Source organism: Microcebus murinus, chromosome 3 (assembly GCF_040939455.1).
Source record: "Microcebus murinus isolate Inina chromosome 3, M.murinus_Inina_mat1.0, whole genome shotgun sequence".
Lineage (NCBI taxonomy): Eukaryota > Metazoa > Chordata > Mammalia > Primates > Cheirogaleidae > Microcebus > Microcebus murinus.
In genome coordinates, this window is record NC_134106.1 from 56,542,885 (window position 1) to 56,570,434 (window position 27,550).

Below are 27,550 nucleotides of genomic sequence, written 5' to 3' on the forward strand. Positions count from 1 at the left end.
GCACTCTGAAAGGCAGGCTTACCCAAGCCAGCAAAATGGAGACCAGATGAACTGCTGCTCTGTGCCAGAGTGGGGCCTGGACAAACTGCATTGTGGGAAAGATTGGGTTTAGTAACCTCAGCTTCCCTTTCTCTCTGATTAGAAAGTTACTTTCTAGGCGTTAAACATATTTGGAAGGTCCTTGAACACATACTACTGAAATGGATGTGTTCATAGTCATAGCTTTAAAAAGAGAGAGAGGAGCAAATCACTTGCCATGAATAACCTAGGCTCCTCCAAGTCATTTTTCAAACTGATCTCATTCCAAGGGGTTAATGGAGCAAGTTATTGCTTTCATGGCAACCAACCCAGCAAGCACTTCATGTGGCAGGACAAACTCATAAGAGTGGCTTAGGGATTTGGATGTCTTGTGAGGCTGGAAGAAAGCACAGGAATTGGGGTGATGGAAAGAGAAGGACAGTGGCTGGGGCAAAATAGAAAAGAACTGTAGCAAACTGAGGTGGAAGGGGAAAGGCTGAGGTGAAAGGTAGAGCTGGAGAGTCGGGGCCTGGCCTAGGAATTCTTCCTTGCAGCTACACTATCTTCCGGACAGGATGAAATAATCCCCAGCAGTTTGCACCCATTGATGCATCATCATTGTAGTATCTACATTATGTGATGTTTACTCTGCACCAGGGTTAGTTATAAGCATTTAATGCATTAATGCATTTATGTAACATACTTATAAAGACCCTACAAAATGGGTACAATGATTATCCTTACTTTACCGATCAGGAAATTGAGGTACAGAGAGGTCAAAGACTTTGTTCTAGGTCACATAGATAATAAGTGGCAGACCTGATTTGAAACTCAGCAGTCTGTCCCCAGCATCACACAGAGTGTAACTACTCTCCATGTGGCCCTCATGGGCTCATATGGCAGTGGCTTTCTTTTCCAAAGCACTGTTGCTATGATGGGTGGTACCCAGGAGAACCTCATACCAGAAGGACTCTGCAGTGTTACCTACAAAACTGTACTCTTACCTATCTACATGGTTACCATTTCTTCAGCACTTACTACATGCTAGCCACTCTGCTAAGCTCTTTAAATGTATTATCTCATTTAATCCTTACAACAATGGGAAGTAGGTACTTAGTTACACCCATTTTACAGGTGAGGAGACCAATATTTGGAAAAATTAAGTAACTTGCCTAAGGTCACAGAACCTAGAAGAACTGAAGTTGAGATTTGAATCAAAATCTAAGACTCCATAAATCATGCTTTTAAGCCCTCTGTACCATTTCTGTATTGCTTATTTAAATAAGCAATATGTTTTTATTGAAAAATTGTCCAACCTGGAAGAGTTTATATACATAAAAAAATAAACTACTGAATAGACTTGTTCCTTGCCTTCAGTGAATTTACACAAGCACAAAACAATCATTTGTTTGGGATGTTATGCAGTGATTTTGTGAACCAGTGTGGAAAACTGGAAGGTATGATTTATGATGTAGTAGAAATAAGGGCTTCATTGAATGCAACATCCACTTAAAATAACATGTCCCATGGGTGTGGGAAAATATATAATAGTGACTCATAGTTCTGTTTAAGTTAGATACATAGCTTTGACCATAATACGTAACTTTCCTTTGAATTCCATTCATACGTCAGCAGATGAAAAGAGAAGTTGAGGTAAAGGGGAAGTTAAAAGTGGTGTCTTCACTTTGTAGGAAGTGTTTGGGTGGGGTTCCAAACACAAAAATCCAGCTGCCCCAACTCTCAGCCATTGGCTGTGGTGTCTTCCAGTGAAACTGGGCGTACCGAGGAAGGCACGCTCCAATTAGTGCATTCCTCACACTGACCTGAGGGGCAGTCTCTCCCCTCATAGCTTGTGAACTATTTGAGGGCAGAGACTGGATCTTGTTCATTTTTGTACCCCAACACCCAGGCCAGTGTTTGAAATGTAGGAGCTGTTCAAACATTATTTGTTGAAGGAACATGTCTCAAAGAAAGAAATTTGTCTAAAACAGACTCATAGAGACCAAGGAATCAGGGTTCCATAATATAGTAATTTTTTAAGTATTTTTAAAAAGCCATTTCAGACAGGGTACTTGTTTTTAGATGATTATGTAAAATATATTTCTAAGATTTATTATTTCTTCCGGCTTGCAAGTGTGGCCCAAGGGTTAGCAGGAGCATCTGGAAATAGAAGAGTAAATGGAAGTAGAGCAGTAGGCTCTTTGGAATAGATGTGTGGAATCTCAGTGTAGAAATGGATGTAACACATTTAATCAAATTCTCATCTGTGGCCTGCATTTCTTTTACTAATCTGTTAACAAGCATGCTTGAATACCTCTCTTGTCAGAAAACTCACTACTTTACTTTTCTCCCTTAAGTTATGCAGAAACTGTTTTCCTGAAACCTCTACCTATTGGTACTACAAAACAATCTAGCTGTGAAGACCATTCTCATCTGCTCTGCCCATCCCTTTATGGGTTAAAGCCCAGCCAGTTCCTTCAACAATTCCTCAGGAGATGGTGCCATCTTGGTGCTCTCTTTTGAACAGGCTCCAGTTTATCTGCAGCTTTGAGGGTCCCTGGACTAAACATAGTTCTCCAGGGGCACCTGACAACCATAGAATTGCAGGTAGGACAGGTAGTAGTCAATGAGTGCTTACAGCTGACAGTGAGTTTAGGTTTTTTGACAGCCCACTTCAAACTACTGACACATAGAGCTCTTTTATTTTTCACATCTTTTAAAAAAGATTTTTAAAAGTCTTTAAAGAATATTATTAAAGAAAAAACTGTATCTTATTATTTTAATTTGCATGTCTTTGATTGCTGTTGAAGCAATACATTTTTATGTTTATTAGACCCAAGTATTTCTTCTTTTGAGAATTGCCTGTTTATACTGTTTGACCGTTTAAAAAATTGAAAGTATTTTGTATGTTTTGTATTGATTCTAAAGAGTTTTAAAAAACATATTAAGGATATTAACCTTTAATCATATGATAATATATTGTAATTATCTATGCATTTTCATTTGCTTTTCAGTTGTTGCAATTTTTTTAAATGTACAGAAGTTTATTTTTTTGTTTGGTCAAATATCTCATCCCTTACTTTGGTGTCATGTAATGTCAGACTGTTATGTGCTAAATTATGCCAGTCCCATGATGATGATCAGCTATTCACTGGGAAACTTTAAATCTGACTCAGCATCTAAAACTTGCCCATTGCAGACAAGTAATTTTATAAGTTTTAGTGTATAATGGGAGAAAGTAGACATATGCTATACACACATACATACCTATATATACCTACATATGTACACACACATACATATATGTCATGTGTAAGTATATCTCTCCATATAGCATATGGAGATATATATGTGTATGTGTGTGTGCATGTGTGTGCATATATCTCCATTAAAGTGAAATATCTAGCTAAGTGGTCTAAAGAAATTGATCCAGATTCCAGAGTTACTCAAAGTTATGCAAGAACCAAAATGAAGATGGCATCTGAGGGGAAGGGAAAGAGCATAAAACTGAGAATCAGGAGACCTGGTTTCTAGCCCCAGGGTCACATTAACTGATCAGGTGTACTAGGCCAGTCACTTCACTTGCCTTTACATTTTTATATGTGATGGAAGTGTCGGTAGATAATCCTAAATTCCTCTCTGGTTTGGACATTCCATAATCACACACCCAGGTATGCTCTTGGGTGGGCGCCAAGCGGGTCGGGGCCAGAAAGGGGAAAATTTAGGGGTAGCTGAGGGGAGGTGCTGCCAGGTTATCCAGTGGGAAAGTGGTGGCTGCAGCAATGTCCAATTGGAGAGGGCAATCACCCCAATTCTACCATGCTAACCTAACTAACCACTACTGAACCTGGCAGAATGTTGAAGTGTTATAAGTGGTCAGATTCCTCTTGTTTTACAAAGTGTTAGCCTCCTGCTTTGCCAGCACCGTTAATGTAATGTGCTTGAATCATCCCCCAACCTTTTCCCTCTCCCTGTCTGTGGGAAAACTGTCTTCCATGAAACCGGTCCCAGCTGCCAAAAAGGTTGGGGACTGCTACCCTAAATGACTCAATAATATCCTAGATAACTGAAAAAATCCACAATTCAGCCAAGGATGAATGTGCTGTTATTTTGGTGATTAAATAGGAGAGATAAGTAAGATGGAATAGTTTCTATAGAAGCAATCTGAAGGGTGATGATGACCCCCCCATCCTCGGCCTCCCAAAGTACTAGGATTGCAGGTATGAGCCACTGTGCCTGGCCACATACTTTTTAAATTACCAAACTGTGGCTGGGTGCAGTGGCTCTTGTCTGTAATGCTTATTCATTCTCCCATTGATGAGCCTTTGCGTTATTCTCTGTTTTTGCCCATTATAAATAAAGGTACTATGAACATTCTTATATATAACGTTTGTGGCAATATTCACTCATTTCTCTCAGATCTGTGCCCAGAAGTGGAATTGCTGGTTCAAAAGGCGTGTATGTGTCTAGCTTCAGTATAAGCTGCCTGACACCCTTTCAAGTTGGCCGTGACATTTCACACTCCTGCTAGCCATGTATGGGAGTTCCAGTTATTCTAGTTCCTTGTCAAGTCTTACCCTTCTTCAACTGTTAAAATGTTAGGTACTCTAGTGGGTGTAAGGAGGTATCTCACTGTGGTGTGAATTTGTATTTCCCTAACATATAATGTTGAACACTTTTTCATAAGCTTTTGGATATCTTAAGCAAAGTAACTGATACACACTCTTTGCCCAACTAAAAATTGGATTCTTTGTACTTTTCGTATTGATTTGCAGAAGCTCTTTGTATTCTGGATGTGAATTTCTCTCAGATGTAAAACAAGCATTTGATTGAGATTATTTTGTGTGTTGGTGTAGCACCTGACTTTGCTCATTTTTTAAAAAAGGAAATAATCCAGTGTTAGTCTGGAATAGTTATTCTGCCTGTGTGGAAAAGAGATAGGATATTTTAATTTAAAGAATTATTTTAGTAGCTCAAACTGAGGAAATGTTTGGACAAGCAAAGTGATAGTCCCACAAATATTTATCTTGGCATTAATAGCCTTCCTTTTGGGCAACTGGGCCTTTATATAGAGGCCCTTTGTATTCTGAGATAAGCAGCAGGATCTGCTGGGACTGGATGATAATTCTATTTTGTGGTGGTCATGACAGAGTGACATTATGGGTCAAAGAATAGACCTTCCAAAGCCCTCCCAAAATATAGACCAGAAAGAGACACTTCTTTGGTCTAGTCAGAATGGTTAATTTATTGCTAATGGGGAAGTTGTTGTTAACCCAAAGTGAAAAATTTTTAAGGAAGGATTTTCCTAAGGGCCACACTGATGTGGGCAGCCTCACTCTGGCATCATAAAATATTTTGCAAGTGATTTTTATACAAAGTAGCCATGCCTGCACCCAGGGCTGCTGCCTGAGTTTCTTCTCGATGTTCGTATTTGCATAAAATCGGAGAAGCCCAAGGGTTGGGAGCAGTTGCAGCGTGCAGGCCCATTGTTGGCCTCCATCCCATGGTAGGCAAGGCTGTTGGATCATGACGCTTTTCCAGTGAGTCCAGCTACAGGCATCCACTACTGCTCAGTCTGAGTTGGCACTTGGTAAAGGATCTATTTGCCATTCCTGAGTTGAACTGAACAGAAGGCTTGGGAGCAGAAAATAAACCACAGAAAGTTAACCTGAAATACACAAGAAGGAAAGTAGAGAGACCCATACTAGATCCCCTTGGTAATGGCCCATGAGCGGCTTATGGGTTGATTGTATTAAATAGATGTATATACATTTTATCTTAACTTTAAAAAAATTCCAGCAGAATGACAGTCCCCTTCTTCCCTGAAGGCTGCTTTCTTAAGCAGCCCGGTCATACAAATGTGGGCCTCCACACTGGCCAGAGCTATGCTATGTATTAAGTCCTGCATATGTCTATAGAATGCCATGTTTAGAAAACATTGCTACATATTATTGTTTCTATTCTTATGTTAATAATTTCTTTATCAGTCTTAATTACTCTTTAACACATAATGTGATTTTTTTTTTTTTTTTTTTTTTGAGACAGAGTCTCACTCTGTTGCCTCAGCTAGAGTGCTTTGGCGTCAGCCTAGCTCACAGCAACCTCAAACTCCTGGGCTCAAGTGATCCTCCTGCTTTAGCCTCCTGAGTAGCTGGGACTACAGGCATGCATCACCTTACCTGACTAATTTTTTCTGTATATTTTTAATTGTCCAATTAATTTCTTTCTATTTTTAGTAGAGACGGGGTCTCGCTCTTGCTCAGGCTGGTCTTGAACTCCTGACCTTGAGCGATCCCCCCACCTCGACCTGACAGGGTGCTAGGATTACTGGTGTGAGTCACCTTGCCCGGCCATCATAATGGATTTTAATTACAACCATTCATTCTGCATATTATTTATAGAGCATCTGCTAATATCATGGTGAGGTAGGTTCCTGCTCTCCTGGAACATATAATTTGGTGGCAAATTTATAGTTGACAGAGTGTTTTTATACACTTTATATATAAAATATACAAATGTATATATAAAATATATACGTTGTATGATGCATATATGCATTGGATACATATAAGTATATACTTGCATTATACACTTATATATACATATTTTATACATTATCTAAGCCTAATTAATACTTGTTACTATGTTGTAAGATAGAATTATTGTTTCCTTCTTAGAAAAGAATAGAAAGAGGATGAAAGAACAGCTGTTTATTGTGCTGGAAACACAAAGTATTGAAGGCATTTATATGTAGCCATCTCTCAAGATATTTAATAATACAACCTTGCATTTGTAGAGCACATTTGAACTTACAAAGTCCTGTTCACATTATGTCACTTAACATGTGCTAGAAAGCTCTGTGGTAGTCATTCTTATCCCCATTTTGGTGCTAGGAACTGAGACTCCAAGAGGGCATATGTCTTACCCAACTTTCAGCAGTAGGGAAGAAATAAAGCTTAGCTAGATTGTCTAGGATTCAGCAATTTCAGCAGCATTATAAGATGTTAGAAGTGAAGGCAGCTTTGGGTTGGGATCAACTTTTATTTATACCCATCTTCAGTGAGTCACATTAGGTGGTTTGTAGATCATATTTTGAAAAGAACCTCCTACATTTTAACTTTGGAATGTTTGGCTTTCTTAAATTCTGACAAACCCTCCAAGAATTAAAATTTCTAAAACAAAAATAAAAACCCTTCCAATCAAATATCAGTGATTATTTTTTTCTATTTTTTTCCTCTTCAAACTAGACAGTTAAAAATTCATGAAGACCAAAAACATATGAACTATACTTTTAGACCATGGTAAGATGAAGTTATAGGAGAAAGCCCTGCTGACAGTTCTCACACAAAGCAGTGGGGTGAGAATGTTTGCATGAGGCTGTCTCTTTGTGGTTCTTAGTGGTGTGAACTGAATGTGAAAAGGGAGGTGCAGGAGAAATTATAGCAGGAAGGGGGTCTGGGTGAGGAGGGAGTAGATAGTAAGAAGGACTGGTTGATCTTCTCAGTGAAGTGTGATAACCACCGGCACTTGGCAGTTTGGGAAATAATCTTTTGCATTATTTTAATGAACATCCACTGTATGTTCAGTGCCATGAGCCAATGAAAGTATACAATAATGTCATTGCCAGGGAGAAGAAAAGATAACCACACCAAAGACAATTAAAGAACTATATAAGGCAACATATAACAAAGTTCCAGAGCGTGTGGCACAAGCAGTGATGGTGGCCCTAAGATCAGGGTGGGTGGGTGCTGTTCATCAATGAGGGGCTAAGCTAAGCACTGAAGGATGGGGAGAGGCTAGTCAAGGAGATAAAGGGGAGAGGGGAGAGTTGGGAAAGGGCATTCCGGAGAGTGGGGTCAGCTACAGCAAAGGGAAGGGCAGAGAAATGAGATAGGCACCTTACAAAAAGTCACTGATTTGAGAGTATTTACGTTAAAGGGAGAGAGATGATGTCATGAAACAGTTTTTTAAACCAACTCTAAGAAAATAGAGGATCTCTCATGTTAGGAAGAAAATACAATTTACAAAGATCCCTGCCCATCTCAGCTCTTTTTGTTGTCATTACAGGGGAGCGTGTTCAACACCTGGAAACCCATGTGGGTTGTATTGTTAGAAGATGGAATTGAATTCTACAAGAAGAAAAGTGACAACAGCCCCAAAGGAATGATCCCCCTGAAAGGAAGCACCCTGACCAGCCCTTGTCAAGACTTTGGCAAGAGGATGGTGAGTTGACATCATCCACTGCAATGAACCCCTGGTCAGGCACTGACCTCTCAGTCCATGCGTAGCCTACAGTTCGTTCCACCAGCCCACACACTCCACCCTGGCTTTTGGGTGGCTCTTGGCCAGAATGGGTTTGGGTCAACTGCTCTGCTTCATGAGGGGGCTCAGCCCCTTGAAAGGAGTCATTGCTAATGGCATGTGTTTTGGTTTTCAGTTTGTGTTTAAGATCACTACGACCAAACAGCAGGACCACTTCTTCCAGGCAGCCTTCCTTGAGGAGAGAGATGCCTGGATTCGGGACATCAAGAAGGCCATTAAATGCATTGAAGGAGGACAGAAGTTTTCAAGGAAATCCACCAGGAGGTCCATTCGACTGCCAGAAACCATTGACTTAGGGTGATTTTCTGTGTTTCCTTCTCTCTACCCTTTCCTTTTCTCTTTTTTTCTTTCCTCTGATAGAGAAAAGCATAACAGATCCTGCTCCAAGGCTTGCTTGTTTTGGCCACCTCTGAAGTCTGTAACCACTCAACCAGTTGATACTGGCACTTGGTGCACTAAGATGCGTTCCTGGGTCTGAAGGAGCGATCATGTCCTCTCCAAAGCCTACCAGCTGAGGAGAGGAGGCTAGTGGAGTATAAATTTCCTTTATATTGGGTAATGGAGAGAAAGATCAAGATGAAAGAGAGAGAGAGAGAGAGAGAGAGAGAGAGAGAGAGAAACTCATCATTGCACACATAAAGCAGCCATAATAAGTTAGTTTTGGAAAAAAAAAAAAGCTTTGAGGTCTCTAGGTAGGAAGGAAAAGGCAGGAGCTATGTATCCAAGCAAGCAAGGTTTCAAGTTCAAGTTTCTGCATTCACAGTGAGGAAGGGCCAGCCAGAGGGAACACCCATCCTGGGTGGAAGCCATTTGTGCGCTGATCAGGCTTAATGGCCTCTGATGTTGGCTGGCTTGGAATTGCGGACAATGGCTGTAGCCTAAACGTGGTCAGAGGCCAACAGGTAGCTCTAGCCCCTGACAGAGGTTGGGAATGGGCTTCCTTCCTTCCTGAACGTTTCAAAGCTCCAGTCACATGAGCTCTTTTCCCCAGGAATCTCTTCCTGCTAGTTTTGCTTTTATGTTGAACATTCCCTGAATCAGGAGCCCTGATGAAAAGAATCCCATACTGGCTGCTTAAGATGTCCAACAAGAACTGTTTTCATGGGTGGAGGGAGAGGTCCTGAGAGGGGACTAAAGATACCCCTTCCCATGACTCGCACAAGGTTCGGCATGTCATGGAGCTTCAATACAGTTTGTGCACTGAGCTTAGTGAGACGGAACGGCTTCCCTCACCATGGAAGCTTTTTGGTAAAGACCCAAGAGGAGGCACCTGGTCTAGTTTCGGCTGCTGGCTGCAGACATCGAGTGACCACATTCCTGGCCAGGACTGTCAGAGCTGGCCAGGAATGATGCTTGGACTGTGTGAAGCCACAGGATACATGAAACTGGCCTTCTGTTTTGTTACATAGAATTTCTCTGATAAGGCTATTTTTGCTTTAGTACTTCCAGGGCAAAGCTGAGAACTTCCCACTATGTTGCCTTGTAGCTTACCATTTCAAAAATAAGAGATAAGCTTAGTGGAAACATTCACTTTCTTAGAGGCAAATGTCTACAACAGATGGTTTCTTGAAGACCTTTAAGGAATTGTGACATGAGGATTGAGGGACCTTAAAGATCTATAATGTGCGGAAAATTGGCTCCGAGAATCTTTCATCTTTGGCACATAACTTGGGGCAACCCTCCATCTCAGGTGCCAATAGTTAAATAAACAAAGAGCTTAATTCATTTAAGAGACAGTTAAGTACTTTGCTAGTCCATTTTGCTAAATGCAATGCAGTCCACAGTTATGCAAATATGCATGCTGTCCTTTAACTACTTTTGATCTGGTAGAGAGATTATATGCAGGGGATACCTGGAGTGGGTGTGGGGGTGGGGTAGTGCTCCTGGGCAGCCTCTGTAAGGTGACAGCTCCTGGAAGAACTCACCATTCTGAAATGTGCCCTATTCATCCAACTGGTTTTTTTTTTGTTTTTTTTTGTTTTTTAAATCTCTTGCAGTGCCTTGTATTTGTCCATGAAAGACAATGAAAAAGGAATAAAAGACCTGAATCTAGAGAAGGACAAGAAGATTTTTAACCACTGCTTCACAGGTAAAAGGACTTGCATGCCTGAAATAGGGCAGCTGAGGGAGTTCTCCTTCAGCCTTATGTGTGTGGGGGAGGTGGTGTGTGGAGCAAGGTGGGTGGACGGGCTTCCAGATGCAGACTGGGGAGCATGAGAGTGGGGCCTGCCAGGGTGAAAATGGAAAGGAGAGTAGAAGAGAACTTTGTTGTTCAGGATAATGTTTTGGAAGTTCCAGCTAAATCGAGGTTTTTTTTTTCTTTCAATAAATGGCAGTATGTTGAAAACTGCTAGAAATAAACACAGAATTGGATAAGACACAGAATTGGATAACCCTTACTATGCTAAATGGGGACCAAGGCATACAATGTAAGATTTAAATGACAATATTAGGGATGTCAGAGGCTGTACAGGGTTGGGCAATACATTTTATAAGTTTAGGTAGTATAGTGTAGTGGTTAAAAACATGTTCTTTGGAGCCAAACTATCTTAGTTCAAATCTTGGCTTTGCAACTTTCTAGCTGTAAAACCCTGAGCCATTAACTTAACCTCTCTGTGTCTCATTTTTCCTGTCTATAAAGTGGAGTCAATCACAGCACACCCACTTCCCAGGCTTGCTGTTAAGCGTGTAGAACGGTGCCTGGCTAAGTGCTGCGTGGTGCAAGCTCTCAAGTGGTTACTATGATTTAAATGATCACATTTTTTTCACGATCAATTCTATGAGTTCATAAAAGAGGAAGAGTTCAGGGGCTTTTGGGGGTGAATAGGAAGTAGTATCTAAATCTGACCCTGAAAGATAGGTAGAATTTCATTAAGTACCTGTGGGGGGATTTTCTGATGAGGAGGCTGGGCAGAGTGTGGTGAGGACATGTGCAGAATATGTGTCTAGAGAAAGAAACTGACTAGCCTGGTAGGGCTGTTGGTTCATTAGGGAGAGCAAAATGGGACATGTAGTTTGGGACTGGGTTTGTCAGATGCCGGGCCTGGCTTGCCTATGGTGACAAGAGCGGTCAAAGGAAGAAAACTCTGAGAAGATACAATGGATATAGAATCTGAGAGGATGTGAAGTCAACAGATCATCCAGGACAATGGTCCAGCTCAGGGCCAGCAGGGTGAAGGGGTGCAGGTGTGATCTGTGGTGACAGGGGAGTTTCCCATGGGAATGAGCTTTGGAGGTTTAAGGCACCAGCCCATTAGCATCAGACAAGTGAGGGCCGAGATGAGATTTGGGATCAAGATACCAAGCTGTGGGTAGTGGTAAGGGAAACTGACAAGAGCAAATGGGGCCCTAACTCCAGCAGGACTGAGATCACCAGACAGGGCCCCGGGCAAAGGGAACAGGAGGGGGGTTCCAGTGTAGACTTGGGCACAAGATCCAGGCCAGACTTATTGTCTGTGCAATGTGTCACTGAGTCCCAGAGTGTTGAGCTAGCACTTTCTTTAGTCCTTCCTGCTGAAGGTCAGGATAGGTTCTAGAAATTTCTGTGGATGGAGCCTTCATGTGGGAGTCAGGTGGCCTTAGCTAGGAGAAGACTGCAGGAGAGCCGGGCAGTGCTGGCACGTGATGGAGGACCTTGAATGTCAGGTGACAGGGACCCTAGACTGAACTTGTCTTTAAGCTTCAGCATGCAGAGCTGAACCAGCACAGACTCAAGGGTTAGGATGCTTAAAAAGTGATAGCCCAAAATAGGTGTAACTTAGGCCTAAAGTCACTTAAATTCTCTGAGCTCTAATTTTCTCATCCGTAAAACAAAGGTCCTTTACAAGATTGCTGTGAGGTTTAAAAGCTGAAATGCAGAATCATTAAATCACCCTTGGAGACAAAGAAAAGTGGGCCATATACGAAGTATGTGGAAGGCTCACTAGCCCACTGCTCTCACTCCTGCCTGAGGGTGCAGCCCCCACTGCTCCTGTGTGGATAGCCCGGGACTGGCAGGCTGTTATGTTGACTCTCTCCTTGGCTACGTTTGTAAAGAACATGCTGTTTTTATTTTATTTTATTTAAAAATCTTTTAATTGACACATAATTGTACATATTTATGGAGTACAATTGACGTTCTGATACACGCATACATTGTGTAATGATCGAATCATGGTAATTAGCATATCCAAAACCTTATACATCTTTTTGTTGTTGTGAGAAAGAACGTGCTGTTTTTAAAACAAAGCCTCATCGTCACCAGCTAATAGTTCAACTTGTGGGTTGATTTCATTTTATTCTCTTTGCAGTCTCCTCTTGAGGCAGAAGGTTGGTTGAGTGACTTCTCAAGGTTACCGGTAGCCCCTGCGCCAGTGTGCCGACCAGTGCGGGTGTTGCCATCAAATTTTAAGTTAGGGCACCACATCCATCGTGTTACTTCCTATTTAAAAACTTGCGATGATTTCTCACTACCAAATTTGTTAATGTGCCATCAAAGCTTTCCCCACCAACCCTGAGCCTTCCTCCTCCTCTCGTTTTCTTTTGCCTTCTTTCCACCACGCCGTCCCCCTGCCCCACGGGGCTCTTCATGCCTGTGTGCAGCTGTTCACGCTGCCGCTCCCTCGCTGTGGCTGGTCCCTTGGAGTCCCTGCCTCACATGCTTGGCAAATGCCCACTCATTTTCGAAGCCTCTGCCCAGTGTCAGTTCCTCTATGAATTTCTTCGTGACCATGAGAACACAGCCTCTTCCTCCCACCCTCTCCTCCCCTTTCACGCCTCCACATTTGACCCAGGAGTTCCACGGTACTGACTGACATATCTGGTTACAAGACTGACTTATCAGCCATCTCACCCTTTTAGATTCCCTGAGGGAATTTCCCTAACACCTGTCTGAGTACCTAGCGTCTAGTAGGTGCTAAATAAATGTTTGTTCATTAATGGAAGAAATGAGTGGGTTAGTAAAAACGGTTTCTTTGATGCATGTGTTGCTTATTAAGCAGCATGTAGATATTTAAAAAAAAATCCTTTACATTGTTTCTTTTGTTTCCAGGTATCTAGTCCACTGATTTTGCTTCCTCTTTCTTGGAATAACAGGGAAGATGAGACAAGGCAGACACTTGAGTGCTCCAGAATTAGTTCAGGGGTGATTGTCAGTGGCTTTTTCTTCAGCTCAGAGAGTTGACTTTCCCTCTGATGGTCCTACCTAGGTAGCTGTGTCATCGACTGGCTGGTGTCTAACCAGTCTGTCCGGAATCGCCAGGAAGGCCTCATGATTGCCTCCTCGCTGCTCAATGAAGGGTATCTGCAGCCCGCTGGAGACATGTCCAAGAATGCAGTGGATGGGACTGCTGAAAACCCCTTCCTGGACAACCCCGATGCCTTTTACTACTTTGTAAGTGAGAAAACTACCCATCTCTTCTCCCTGTAATGGGGGTTGCCCTGGGCAGATTCTAGGTTGTTTTTCAGTTCATAGACACAGATGCAAAAGAAAGGGCCCAGCCCTACAGAGTGCTGTTAGGTGGGGGGTCCGGTGAAGGTCTGCCAGGGAGAACAAGGAAATACCTGAAGCTCCCAGGCCCCTGTGGAGCTTGTATTGCTACAATGCGCCCCAGGCTGGATAGCTGCTCCTCCACAATGCCCGCCCCATCCAGGTGAGCTTGTTAAAGGAAACTATTGTTTACCTGAATAATTTTATTTATGTAGACTTTTTAAACTTTATTGTATCATATTTATTCTTATTCTAAGCAATAATTCATTTATAAAAATTTATTAGGCCCTAGTCCATGGCAGGTAGCCCCCACCGTAAACAAGGAGATCAAGGAGATGGAAAAGTAGGGGGTGGGAAAACAGGTAAAAACCCAGCCTCATGGAGCTTCCTTTCCAGAGGGGCATCCATAAAATCACAGGTGTGATATGCTAGTTGTATTTTTCCAAATGTATGTTAAAATATGCGACTCAATACAAAATGCGTTTATCCATTTCACTTCCTGCAATCATCTTTTTATTGTGCCTCTCCTGTCATGCATGCCCACTCAAGACTGGGAAACACTGCGTTACACAGTAGGAACCTAACCTTGGGCCAGGTGGAAAATAAGCCACAGTGGATTCTTAGGGGAATTTTGGCAGTTTCATTTCTATTTTGGATCAGAGTGCAGAAGTTAGGAAGCTACTTAAGAGAACCGCCCTTCTTACAAAAATGAAGTGAATGCCCCAGACAGAGTTTCATTTCACTTTGGGGGAAGTTCTACTGTTGATTTGGTTTTCTCCCCTCCCACCCCACCTCCCAGACCTTAGACCTGGTTGTTTAAAACTATTTAAGTGCAGGACTCTAAAAATATCCATCACAGAGGCTCTTCTTCCTCTGTATGATTCAGCTTCCCCTCTTGCAGACTGAGTCCCAGTTCCCTCTTGACTTCAGGGGATGAGGCTGGACACATACTCTCAGTTTTCTCAAAGAAGGGGCTTAGTGGCAGTTTGAGATGAAGATACTATCGCTTATTATAAATCAGCCCACCATGCCTTCAAGGATGTGGCCACGATGACCCAAGAGAAGGAAAGCTTTGAAGGCAGAAATGTGCATGGTGAGGAAGATGGAGCTAAACCTAGGATCGAGCTTGGGGGGCCCTACAAAATAAAAGGATATTGACAAGATCACACTTGAGTGGAGATGAGACAAGAAAGAGACAGTCTTTAGAAGCAAGTGAAAGGAGGAGGAGAAACCACCTAGCCAAGGAAAACCTTTGAAATGTGGACTGGAACACACACAATAGCAGAAGGAAAAGGAGGAGTCTACTCCAGCGGGTGGAGGGGAGGTGGAGATGGAGATAGAGTGTGTACTGGTGAAGTCAACTTGCTGTTTGATTCCCCAATAGCCAGACAGTGGGTTCTTCTGTGAAGAGAATTCCAGCGATGATGACGTGATTCTGAAGGAGGAATTCAGAGGAGTCATTATCAAGCAGGGATGTTTACTGAAGCAGGTGAGTGGCCATCACTATTTCCTTCCAGCCTTTCCCCCTTACCAGGTCCTTCTTATTTCTAAATTATGAAATGACATTTAGTTTTTTTGGCCAGTACTTGAGAAGAAAATGAAGCCCATGGAGTGAAAGATGGATGAATAGCTAAGTAGATGATTGAAGTGGCATTAGGTCAGGTAGTGCAGAAGATGCCTCTAGAAGTAGGAAGATGCCTCTAGAAGTAGGAAGATGCCTCTTGTATCAATATCACAACACAAAAAAGATGTTTCTAGAAAAATATTTCCCTTTTCATTGGCCAGAGGAGATAAATTGTCTAATAGATGCCATCTAAATGACAGAGATGTTGTATGGTAAAAGTACTTACTTTTCCCCTGTCCCTCTTCCCTTCAAAGTAACAAGGAAAATGGGACCAGGTCATACCCAGAAAGGGAACATTATATACCACTGAGAGCAATGCCATTCTGGACTGTAAGTAGGGCATGGTGAGACCATAACCAGGGCATGCCTGAGGCCAGCTCCACAGGAACGGCAGGCAAGTGTCAAATCCAGACTGGGGGTGTGGACACAGTCCTGGGGGGAAGTGCAGGTGTCCACAGGTACAGGCCACCATCAGTCTGGAAGGCAGGAGTCAGTTACCAGGTGCCAAGGCACGCAATGATGCCAAGAGATAAGAGAACACATGGCTGTGCCAAGCAAGGAAGCCAGGGACAGCAGCTGGTAGAGGAAGAAGTGGCAGGAAGACATGGGAATATTCAGGGTGAAACAAATTGATACTAGCACATGGTGGCAGACAGGCCAAGGCTGCTTTACAGGGCCAAGGTCTTGCCTTCCTGGCTCTGCTGTGAGCTGCCTCAAAAGCACTGCTCGGTATATAGTGGAAAGAACCCCTCATTTGCTGTAAGGAGATTTTCATGAATTCACTGTCTATAGGTCCCATGGGACTGAGAGATTTGACTTACATCATATTAGGACCCTATAAGTTCCATCTTAGTGATTAATGGGATAGGCAAGGAGGCAAAAATCAGACCAGAGCATATATTTACATTGACAAAGAGGGACTTTGGGCTAGTTGAGAGCAGGTATAGCCGCTGATTTTGAGTTTCACTGGCATGGGACTCATCAGAGTGGAAAACTTACCTTCACATCAGGTTTTAAGAAAATAGTATCCTAAGAAATTTATAGCAAGGATTTCGAAAAAAAAAAATTGATGGACTATCCTAATATCTTTTTATGACGGGGTGACCAGCTAACTAGATTAAAGGAAAGTCCTGGGGCAGGGCCAGCCTTATATACGGAAGGCTCTGGCAGTTAGTTGCCCATGGGCAGAGTTTGCCCACCGCTGGCTTCCCCATTGGTTCTGCCAAACAGTCCTATGTCCTTGTTCTTTGATTACAGGTGCTAGAATGTGGATGTTAAGACAAGAGTAACTTGGGAGGCAATTTCATTATCTCCTTATTTAGTTGATTCTTTCCATAATTCTATATTGTTATGAGCTATCTTGAATTAGTTGATTGGACAAGCCCTAATTTGGAATGGGCTTTTTGAAAGGTGAGGATAAGTTTTAATAAGGGGTAAAGTGTAGACTGGACTGGAGCCATGTCGTGCAAAGCACTCCAGTTGCTGGAGACGCTGGATGGTCAAAAAGTAGCTGTGAGTAATGGTTGTCTGCATGTGTTTTGAAGATAACGGGGGCAGGAAGTAAACTTATGCATTTGTTTTCCTTTGCCTTCCCTTACATGGCCTTTGACAGGTTCAATTTAGCCTTTGCTAGCCCAATGGTGCACATTTGAATCTCCCAGGGAACTGTTAAAATTACATCCCAAGAAAATTAAATCAGGGTTTGGATTTTTACAGCTCCCAAGTGATTCTGATGTGTGAATCACCTAGAACCTGAGCTAGCTGTTTTCTTAAAAGCTAATTTATCCTATGATCGAAATACAACAAGTTAAATAGTCATCCTTAGAAGCTTCCTTTTTACATGAAGAATTCAAAAATCTATGTGCATTCAGCAATTTTGTTCTTTTATGATATTCTTTTCTCTAATTTTTTTTAGCAGGGGGTGATGACCAAAAACCTTTCCTATTTGAATTGACATTCCCTTTAATGTTTGTAATCTCTTAGCTCAGTGGTTAGTAACCCTGGTTCATATCAGAATCACTAGAGGGAATTTTGAAAAATTGTAAAACTTAAGTTCCACAAAAAGTAAACCAACCTGGGAGTGGTTAACCTCCACAGAAGGCTTATGACCATGAAAAAGGACACCTGTGCTCCACACCGCGCAGATGGGAAGGAGCTGTGTCCAGCGGGAGGCCATCCACTCCTCCTCTTTTTCCACTTCTCTCATCCCAGAGGAAACAATTCTACTTGGCAAATGTAGCAAGTTTGAGGATGAATGATCTTGGATTATATTCAATATAATCCCTTTTATATAATTCTTTCTGCTATGGCAATGCATAAAGTATGTATTTGTTTAATATCTCCATATAGATTCTTTCAGGGAGAGGGACAATGTGTTATGTATGTTTCTCTTGCATCTGCTTCAGAGTTTAGCATCCTTCTTTGTAATAGGCAATAGACACTTGTAGAGTGAATTAAGTCAAATCTAAGTAGATGACTTTGAAGGTTCAGCAACAATTTTTGGAAACCCCAGGCACACATGCATTCCTTAAAACTCCTCAGGAAATGCTCATGAAATGAATGTCATGACATGACGTAGCAGATAGAAATATTTCCTTTCCTGACATATGACTCTATGGGGTTCCTGGCTCCATACTTCAGGCAAGTAAAAGGTTCTTTGGCAATGAGCTTCTTCACCAAATATTTAGCCAAAGAGCTTAGGCCCATTCCTGAAAGCTTCCTTTAAACTCCTCCGGTCTGGCTTTATGAAGGAGGCACTGTTTGCTCAAACCACACATTTCATTGCTTTCAACACCAAGTGCAATAAAAAATGTTGGAAAATTTATATGTGTGCCTGTCAATGTGGGGTGTTTTAAAAAATGGCAAATAGTATTCTTCATGCTGGCAAAATAGAAACTATGTATCTTCTAATCTCATAATTTTTTTTGGCTTCTGGACTTGAAGTCATTTGAACTTTTTGTGGGAAATCATAAAATCAGGTTCACCATGATATTTTAAAACTGCTACAAGCTAATTGAACTAACTTGGTAATTCATGGCAATTATTAATACAAACAGACAGGAAGCAGCTTTCCTGTGCCAGGCTCTGTGCTGGGCACTGGGGAGCGAAGACAAGCAAGACATAAATCTTGCCCTTACAACTCACAGCCTAGACAATGCCAGGTCTAATCCTATGGGGAAAGGTCAAGTCCTATTCTTCTTTTTTCATCATGTCTGTCACAGCCACACTCGTTTCCATTTCCACTGCTGCTCCCTAAAGTTTACTCCTAATAATTTTATGCCTGGATTGTTGCCATTGTTCCCTAATGGCCTCCTTTTCACTTTGTCATCTTTCTCTTGGCTTTCCTTTCATCTCACCAGCTGGTCCATCCTATGTCTTGTCACCATATTACCATCTTATAATGTAATCCTACTCAAAAGCCATCAGCAACAGCCCCCACCTTTTATTTTCACTAAGTCCCTCTCTGCCGTTCCAGCCTTGCCTCTGCTACTCCTTGTGATGCTCCATTCTGGCCAGACTTTGCTCTTATTCATCAATGTCAGAATGCGCCTGGTGCGTTCTCACCTACGCCTTTCTGTTGTCAGCAGTCTTCCCAAGCACCTTTGTCTCACCCATCTAAATCCTGTGTGTCCCATATGGATAAGTGCAGGTTTTATGAGGTTGTCTTTGACATGTAAAGCCCACAATTACATCTCTCTCACTTAATGTCTTTGAAATCCATCATCTATACCCTTATTTGATTTGGGCATTTGCTATTTTATATTTTCACATAGATCATAACTTCCTTGAAGAGCAGGGCCATGTCTTAAACCCTTTTATGTTCCCTATGTTTCCTAACATAGTACATTGTACAGAGGACTGTCTTGCATCAGATTAAAACTGGAAGACAATCATTAGAAATAGTTTAATCCATTTGTTTCATATAATAATATCTAAATTATTAATTGATGTGAGTGCTATCTTCTTGACAGACATGGGTCAGAGTTAGTATCTCATCTTTTCTTTCTCTGTTCACTTCATTAGAGACTTACTATGTAGGTACTGTGTACACAGAGTGATGCTAGGAACTCATCATTCCCTTTTTTTTTTTTTTTTTTGTTGATCCTGGATATAGGGGCATAGGAGGAAAAACTGGAAAGTGAGGAAGTTCATTCTGAGAGAAGACCCCGCCTACCTGCACTACTATGACCCTGCTGGGGTGAGATTGTGTGGTTGATAAAGCCATTCAAATAGGAGCCTCCACTGCATTTCTGAGCTGGGCTTCCCATTCCCCCTTCTACGCTATTGATATCCCCTTTTCCTCTTCATCACCCCACTTTTTCTCTCCCATCCTCCTCTACCTTTTCCTATCCCCTTTCACTGCAAAGATGTGAGATCTTGGGTCATTGTGGCTGGTATAAGGTCAGGGATGGGAGAAAATATCACTATATAATTTATTTCGTCAACTCAACATAATTTTTTTGTTTATTTGCACCAATCTGTTATTTTCAGAAGAGCTCAATCAGTCCATTATTCTACTTATGCAAAAATGTGATAATTCCTCATCCAGGCCAAGTTGGATGAAAGCATTGTTCAGGCCCAGGGCTGTTGATTATTTAAGAGGGCTTTCTCCTCAATAAAATGAGCCACCTGTAATGTGTAAAGACAGCTCTGTCTGGGTTGAGACCTCAGCCTCTGCTTGCAGCACAGACTCCCTCCTGTGACGTTTATACTGCTGTGTCACGTGCATGGGGCTGAAGAGCTCTGGAAACACACAGCTCTTCCTTATTGGGAGACGCGAGCCTCTCCACTTCCCCTGCCACTTTCCTCCAGATGGAAGCCCAGATTGACTCGCGCCTTCTCATGCAGCCTCCTGGCCCTACCGAAGTGGAGTGTGGAGGATCTAGAAGGAGTTTTCTTCAATCTCCTGCTCTCATTTACCTTAGGGTCCCTGACCTATACCAGAGGGAGTCTGTGTGGCTTTTGCACCAACAGGAAAAGGTATATCTGTACAGTCTATGTTGCAAACATAACGAACAACTCTTCTCTCCTTTAGGGGGAAGATCCCCTGGGAGCAATTCGCCTGAGAGGCTGCGTGGTGACGTCAGTGGAGAGCAACCCCGATGGTAAGATGAGTTTCTGTGTGAGAGAGGTGTGTCTGCTCAGGGTCTCCTCCTGCCCCTGAACATCCTGAGCCAACAGCAAGCCATCCATCCGTCAGTCAGCATAAGCACGAATGAATTTACTGTCTGGAAACCAAAAGAGATCAAGAGCTATTTATTCTCTCCCAACTGCTGCCTGGGCTGTCCAGGCCTTGGGGTGTTGGAGTGGCTTTGTGGATGCCTCGAGTAAGTCCATGAGCAGAGCTCAGAAAACTCATCACTTCAGAACTGGCTTCGATGGGACAGTTGTCAGCTCCTGACACCTGTAGTGCAGTATGTCATTCTTAAAGGAAGTCTTTCACATGTCCAGACCAGGAACTCTCCTGCAACAAAAGGAGCTCTGTGCTGTGAGGCAGCGTGGGGAGAGGAAAGAGCACCGGGGCTCCAGTCAGGCCGTGCTGGCCAGCAAGCCTCACGCCCTTCAGTGAGTCACCTCACTACTCTGGATCTTAGTTCTTGCTCTAAAAGTGAGGCGCTTGAACTAGATGACCTCAGGTCACAAGTCTATGATTTGGTGCGTGGAATAAACGTGTGGGTGTAGACTGAATTCTCAGCAGCTGGGGAGAAATGGTGTCACTGGGGAGATGTGCTTTTGATATACAAACACTTGCCATCTTGCGTTTATGGTGTGACAGAGGTGGGCAGGAAAACACCACAGCTGCAAAATCTAGATTTTTTACCAAGCTTAAATCTGCCCACCCCCATACTGCACCCCTGAGAATTATGCTTTAGTTTTAGGGTAGGAAGCTTGATGTTTTTAATTTGACCTGTGACGTTTTAAGTCTTGTCACAGTATTGGCCAGTTTATTGCCTTTTGGTCTGTCAGCAGAAGATCTAAGTTAGCTCTTGATAAAAACTAGTTCAAGCTATACTTGTGGTCTTGGTGGTAGGTCTGGTTTTGTTTGGTTTCTATATAGATATAGATATAGACAGATAGATTTCAAGGTCAGCCCCTGGTTTATATTATGAACACAGGAAAGGTACCCATTGGACACTATTAGAGGTTGCTCACTAAACACTATTGGCATGTAAAGATGAGAAAGTTAGTTTGATTATAAACTAAGAAAGAAAATGTTTCTCCTTGGGTGTTTTACTTATTTCTTAAAAATACACACATACACTATTATTACACTATGCTGTATATATAATTATGCAATGAATTATTCTATAATCATAAAACAGTATGTTTGAAAACCACATATTTAATTTCCTTAGAACACTGGGAGAAAAGAGATTGAATGACCTGCCGAGGAGGGTGGAGCAAGTGGCCTATCTGCTGTCTGTGTGCACTGCCATTCCCTTTCTTCTTCCCCAGGCAAGAAGAGTGAGGAAGAGAACCTTTTTGAGATCATCACGGCAGATGAAGTGCATTATTTCTTGCAAGCAGCCACCCCCAAGGAGCGCATAGACTGGATCAGAGCCATCCAGGTGGCCTCCCGGACTGGGAAGTGAGGGCAGCCTGCACTCGCAGCCCCTCCTGAGGGAAGTCCACGGATGAGCTCGGTCCAGGACCAGCCCACTGCTGTGCCACGTCAACAGAAAGGGCCCAGGATGGGAAGTTTTCATCTGCGCAGGATTACAAATGTGATTGACCACTTGGCACAAGGTTCCCCTGCACTGCATTGCTCACTGCAGCCTCTCTGGCCCTCTCTGTGCCCCCCAAATGGACAGAACAAGCTGTGTGGCCTCTGTAGGCTGCTTACCCTCTCCAGCCCTCAGGGCCTCTTGTGGAAAGTGAAGGGATTGCACTAGGAGATCCCTGAGGTCCTCCTTAGCTTTCAGAAAAATACCCTGTGATTCTAATACCCAAGGAAGTACAAGTGTATCTAGCTGTCCTGCAGGCGTCCTTCCTTGGTTAGGTCTTGGCCTTCAGCTGTCTTCAAATGTGCCAGAACCTGGGACAACTCTTCCCTCTGAAACTGTTGCCGATCTGTCCTAAAAGTACTTGGTATAAACTTCTTTTGTTCTCTTTAGCCGCCTTCCACTTACTCTCAGCTATGAGCTCATGTAACAAAATGAAGGCGTGCTCTCTTCCTCCTCGCCTGACCCAGAAACGTCCTGGGAGCAGTGGTGGCTTTTAGGGTGATGCCTTCTATTGCTTTTTACTACTGGGAAGGTTATGTCTTGTGGGAAAAAGACTCGGGGAGGAGTATTGGACTTGAACTTGAGGCTGATCTGAGAGGGGTCTCCCTTTGTTCCTTCCTGGAGCCTGTCTCTACTGTTTATTATAATCAGCAAGGGGCCCCCGCATCTGTGACGTTCTGTTTTATTTGAGATTTACAGAAAAAATGGCTCGACAGGTTCCCCCCACGACTGGGGGGCCTGGGCAGCTACAGAGGGCAGGGCGGGGGGGGGGGGGGCTGCTCATAGGCCGGCTCACAAAGATGGTGCTCAAAGGACTCAGATCTGTGCAGAGCTGCTGCTGGTGGCCATCAACATGGTGCCGCACCCTCTGTTCTCCACTGAGGATTTGGTGGCTGTGCCTGAGCTTGGGGCATCAGCAGCAGCAGCTTCTGCTTGGGTCCTAGGGGGCCTAGATTGAAATTGGGAACTTGTTTACAGTTTTGACCCTGACCACTAACTAGTGATTCTTCTCCAAAATTGAGAAAGAAAGTGCACATAGAAACACTTATGTGTGTGAAAGTGTACTTTTCCAATGCAATGCCAGATTTTTAATTTTAAGACCCCAGTAAGGAAAGGAGAATAGAAAAATTTTCCTGGTTTTTATCACCTCCTCTCTTGCCTGCCCTCAATCCCCCCTGCAACATTCCCAAGGCTGTCCTATTCCCAGATTGTTCTATCAATGGCCTGGAGGTAAAGGACTATCTTTTTCTCTGATTCTTTAGTAGGTTGTCTTCATAGAATATGCACAATAGTTTTTCTACAGTGTTAAAAATATTTATTAATATCGTGTTAACCTTATGTTTTGAAATAAATAGGACTGTGTTTAGTGCCTTTTTGGTGTGACGACTCTGTTTTGCCTACCACTAATGACTCTCCTTTTCTAAAACTCCGATTTATTTACTGAAGATAAAACCATCTTTCATCACTCAAATCATCTAAATAATTTGACTTTTCTTCTGTAGCCATTAAAGATACAGAAAACTATTTACATTAGGGGAAAATAAGTTTTCTACTGAAGGGTTGTTATGTGTGGTTGAGCAGGATGTGCACTGCTTAAGTCCAGACAGCACTATTTGCCTTGTAGGCTAGGTGGCTGTTGTCCCCCGGGGCTTGCATTACATAATTTGCTCATTTGCTCACAGTGGCCTGACAAGTATTCCAAGCATTATTAAGGTTTCCAAACATGGGCAATCAGTTCTTCTTGATGGAATGAAGGTCTCACCTGCCAAAGTAGATATTTAGAGGATAGGTATAGATGTTATGTCTCAACCTTTTTGGCTTAGAAATCAAGCTTAGGCTCCTTTAGGCAAAGAAATAGGCTAATCCACATGAGTCTGAGCCCCAAAGTGACAGACATTACCCCAGTGATATGGATAAAGGTGTGTACAAACCGTCAACTGCATTTGAAGAACATTTGAAGCCGGAAAGAAAGGGTAAATGACATTTACTCAGGATTCCAATCTAGAGTGAGGGAAAAACAAATTGTAAAATAATATATTGTGGAGGATTTAAGAAAGTATATATAAAGGAGGAGAATGTTTTCTTGCATCATGCAACTGATAAAAAGATAGAAAAATTAAGCATCCAAACTGAAAAAAAATAGAAGTAGGCATGTGAAGTAAGAAGCTTACACATAGGTGGAGATTTAGTATTGATTTATGAAGAGATGTTTTTCTTGTAGACGCCTACAGACACATACACACACAGTGGCTAAGATTCTACCCACAGAGAATGGCTTTCAAAAGCAAAATGAGGAACTTGCTTAGATTAGAATAACAGTTTTTCAGTGCTTGTTGGCAGTTAGCTGAACAAAGCATCCAATATCATTTCCATCAGTCCAAAGTCCATTTGGACTTTGTGCAAAGCCTGATATAAACACTTCTCATCAGCCATAGGGTAAAAAAAAATCACAAATGTAATTATTTAATATTTCAGATTTCATTTTGTGTTCTGCTTTGAACAAGGAGTTTCAAAACTGTAGGGTATATTGGAAGACATCATAGAAAAAAGGGTAGAAGAAATAGAAAGTTATGAGAAAATAAATTTAGCTTGTTTAAAAAATAAACATAGCCAACATTACTAATAATCAGGGAAATGCAAATGAAAACCACAATGAGATACCACCTTAACCTCTTTCAAAATGGCCATTATTAAAAAGTCAAAAAACAACAGAAGCTGGTGTAGATGCAAACAGAAAGGAACACTTATACACTGTTGGCGGGACTGCAAATTAGTACAACCTCCATGCATAACAGCACAGAGATTCCTCAAACAAACAAATGTAGACTTACCAGTTGATCCAGCAATCCCACTTCTGGGTATCTATCCAAAGAAAAAGAAGTCATTTTATCAAAAAGACATCTGCACTCAAATGTTTATTGCAACACAATTCACAATTGCAAAGATGTGGAATCAACCTAAGTGCCCATCAATTCATGGGAGGATAAAGAAAATGTGGTGTGTATATACGTAAACACACACACACACACACATACACCATGGAGTACTACTCAGCCATAAAAAGGAATGAAATAATGTCTTTTGTAGCAACTTGAATGGAACTGGAGACCATCATCCTAAGCAAAGTATCTCAAGGATGGAAAAACAAACACCACATGTGCTTTCTAATAATTGGGGGATAAATGATGGATACGCATGCACACAAGGGGATTTAAAGGATATTAGAAACAAAGAAGGGTGAAGGGTGGGAGGGGGTGAGAGGTAAAAACTTCCCTATCATGTGCAATGAACACTATTCTGGTGATGGGCACACTAAAAGCCCTGACTTAAGCATTATACAAGGTATCCATGTAACAAAAACATCTGTACTCCCTTAATATTTTAAAGAAAAAAACCCCTAGTGTGAAAGTATAGCCCTTAGGGGTTTTGGCTCAGTTTCAAGGCAAAGGGAAGGTAAAATTTAGACATCACTGGAGAAGAGAAAAGAGGATGGGAGGAGTTTTTGTGATACCACATTTGCTACTTAAGTTGAGCGGCAGGAAGTTTCAAGGAGAAAATGCAGGCAGGTGTTCGCAGGGAGATCACGTGATACAGCGGGCAAGGCAGTGGTCTCGGAGCCTGGTCTGTGACTTACTGCATTTTCGGCATCTCTAAGGCTCAGTTTCCATGTCTCTAAAGTGAAAGTAATAACTTTCTTCTCATCGGGCTGTCGTCAGCACTAAATGAAATAATACTCGTGAGTCCCCTGGCATAGGTGAGCTCTCAACCAATTCTAATTTCCTTTCTTCTGACCGGTCTGCCATAGAAAGGCACTCATGGCAATCCAGACTCTATGGCAGTGGTTTGCAACTTTTGTTCTGTGTCAGAATTGCCTGTGGAATTTGTTTCATTAAACATATGCCTGAACCCCAACTTCAGGGGTTCTGATTTCCTAAATGTGCAGTGGGGCCTATATATTTGCATTGCTGCTTTTTTTAAACAAAAAATAGATGGGTAATTTTTACCAACATTAAAGTTAAAAACTGCTAATAAATCGCTTGATCCTCCACTGCTCACAGTTTGGACATTGATACCATAGCATAGCATTTAAGGTCCTCTATAAACTGGCCTCAACCTACCTTTTCAAAAAGATTTCTCCTTTGTCCTCCTTTCACTCCAGCCATACTGGCCTCTCTATGTTGCTTGGGAGGACTGTCACGTTTCTGCATCCTTGTCTTGCCTACACAATCCCCATGGCCTAGAACACTCTGCGCTCTGGCTCTCTCATTTCTTCTTGAAGGTCCAAGAAGCGCCCCCTCACTCTCTGTACTTCCCCACGCTTCCATGTAGACTGTCTGCCTCTGATTTTCTCTACCATCTATTTGTCCCAGGCACTCAGCCACAGTCGCATACCATGTTAGCTGACATCATCAACCCTATTTTCTGTTTTAGGCTTTGTGCTTTTGGGGGTCAGAAAAGCGTTCATGCTTTCCAATTATTTTGCAATCCTTCCTAATACCTACTTCAGGGCTTATATGGAGTAGGTGCTTTATAACAAGCTGCTGGAATGAAGTAATTACTGGTCACAGTAAAGAGTGACTTCTTATACAGGCATACCTTGTTTTATCATGTTTTACTTTATTGGGCCTCGCAGGTATTGTGTTTTTTACAAATTAAAGGTTTGTGACAACCCTGTGTTGAGTGAGCCCATCAACACTGTTTTTCCAACAGTGTCTACTCGTTCCGTGTCTCTGTGTCACGTTTTGGTAATTCTTGCAATATTTCAAACTTTTTAGTTAGTATTATATCTGTTTCAATGATCTGTCAATGATCTTTGATGTTACTATTATAATTGTTTTGGGATGCCTATAAGTGTTCAAATGAAAGGAAGAGACCCAAGTCTATCACTTTAAATCGAATGCTAGAAACGCTTATGCTTGGTGAGGAAGGCATGCTGAGAACTGAGATGGGCTGAAAGCTAGGCCTCTTGTGCCAGTTTGCCAAGTTGTGAATGCAAAGGAAAAGTTCCCGAAGGAGATTAAAAGTGCCACTCCAGTGAACACATGAATGATAAGAAAGTGAAACAGCCTCACTGCTTATATGGAGAAAATTTTAGTGGTCTGGATAGAAGATCAAACCACCCACAACATTCCCTTAAGCCAGAGGAGGGCCCTCAACATACAGCCGAGACCTGCCACCAGCAAAAAGGTTATGACTTGCTGAAGGCTCAGATGGTTGTTAGCATTTTTAGCAAAAAAGTATTTTTAAATTAACATATGTGCATTGTTGTGGTTTTTTTAAAGACATAATGCTATTGCAGGCTTAGTAGACTACAGTATGCTGTAACCATAACTTTTATATGCACTGGGAAACCAAAAAATTTGTGTGATTCACTTTATTGTAATATTTGCTTTA

The 27,550-nt window shown here is 42.2% G+C and overlaps 1 protein-coding gene across 1 annotated transcript in view; it reads left to right on the top strand.

Moving 5' to 3' along the window:
• PLEK (pleckstrin) overlaps positions 1 to 23,527 on the top strand; it is a 224,262-nt gene extending 200,735 nt beyond the window's left edge. The window contains exons 3-10 of the mRNA XM_012750190.2: positions 8,086 to 8,241; positions 8,456 to 8,637; positions 10,338 to 10,429; positions 13,527 to 13,711; positions 15,192 to 15,296; positions 19,546 to 19,629; positions 20,467 to 20,536; positions 21,888 to 23,527. Coding sequence (XP_012605644.2) covers positions 8,086 to 8,241; positions 8,456 to 8,637; positions 10,338 to 10,429; positions 13,527 to 13,711; positions 15,192 to 15,296; positions 19,546 to 19,629; positions 20,467 to 20,536; positions 21,888 to 22,024 — 1,011 coding nt within the window. The 3' untranslated portion in view covers positions 22,025 to 23,527. The remainder of the gene's footprint in view (positions 1 to 8,085; positions 8,242 to 8,455; positions 8,638 to 10,337; positions 10,430 to 13,526; positions 13,712 to 15,191; positions 15,297 to 19,545; positions 19,630 to 20,466; positions 20,537 to 21,887) is intronic.
• Positions 23,528 to 27,550: the final 4,023 nt, after the last annotated feature.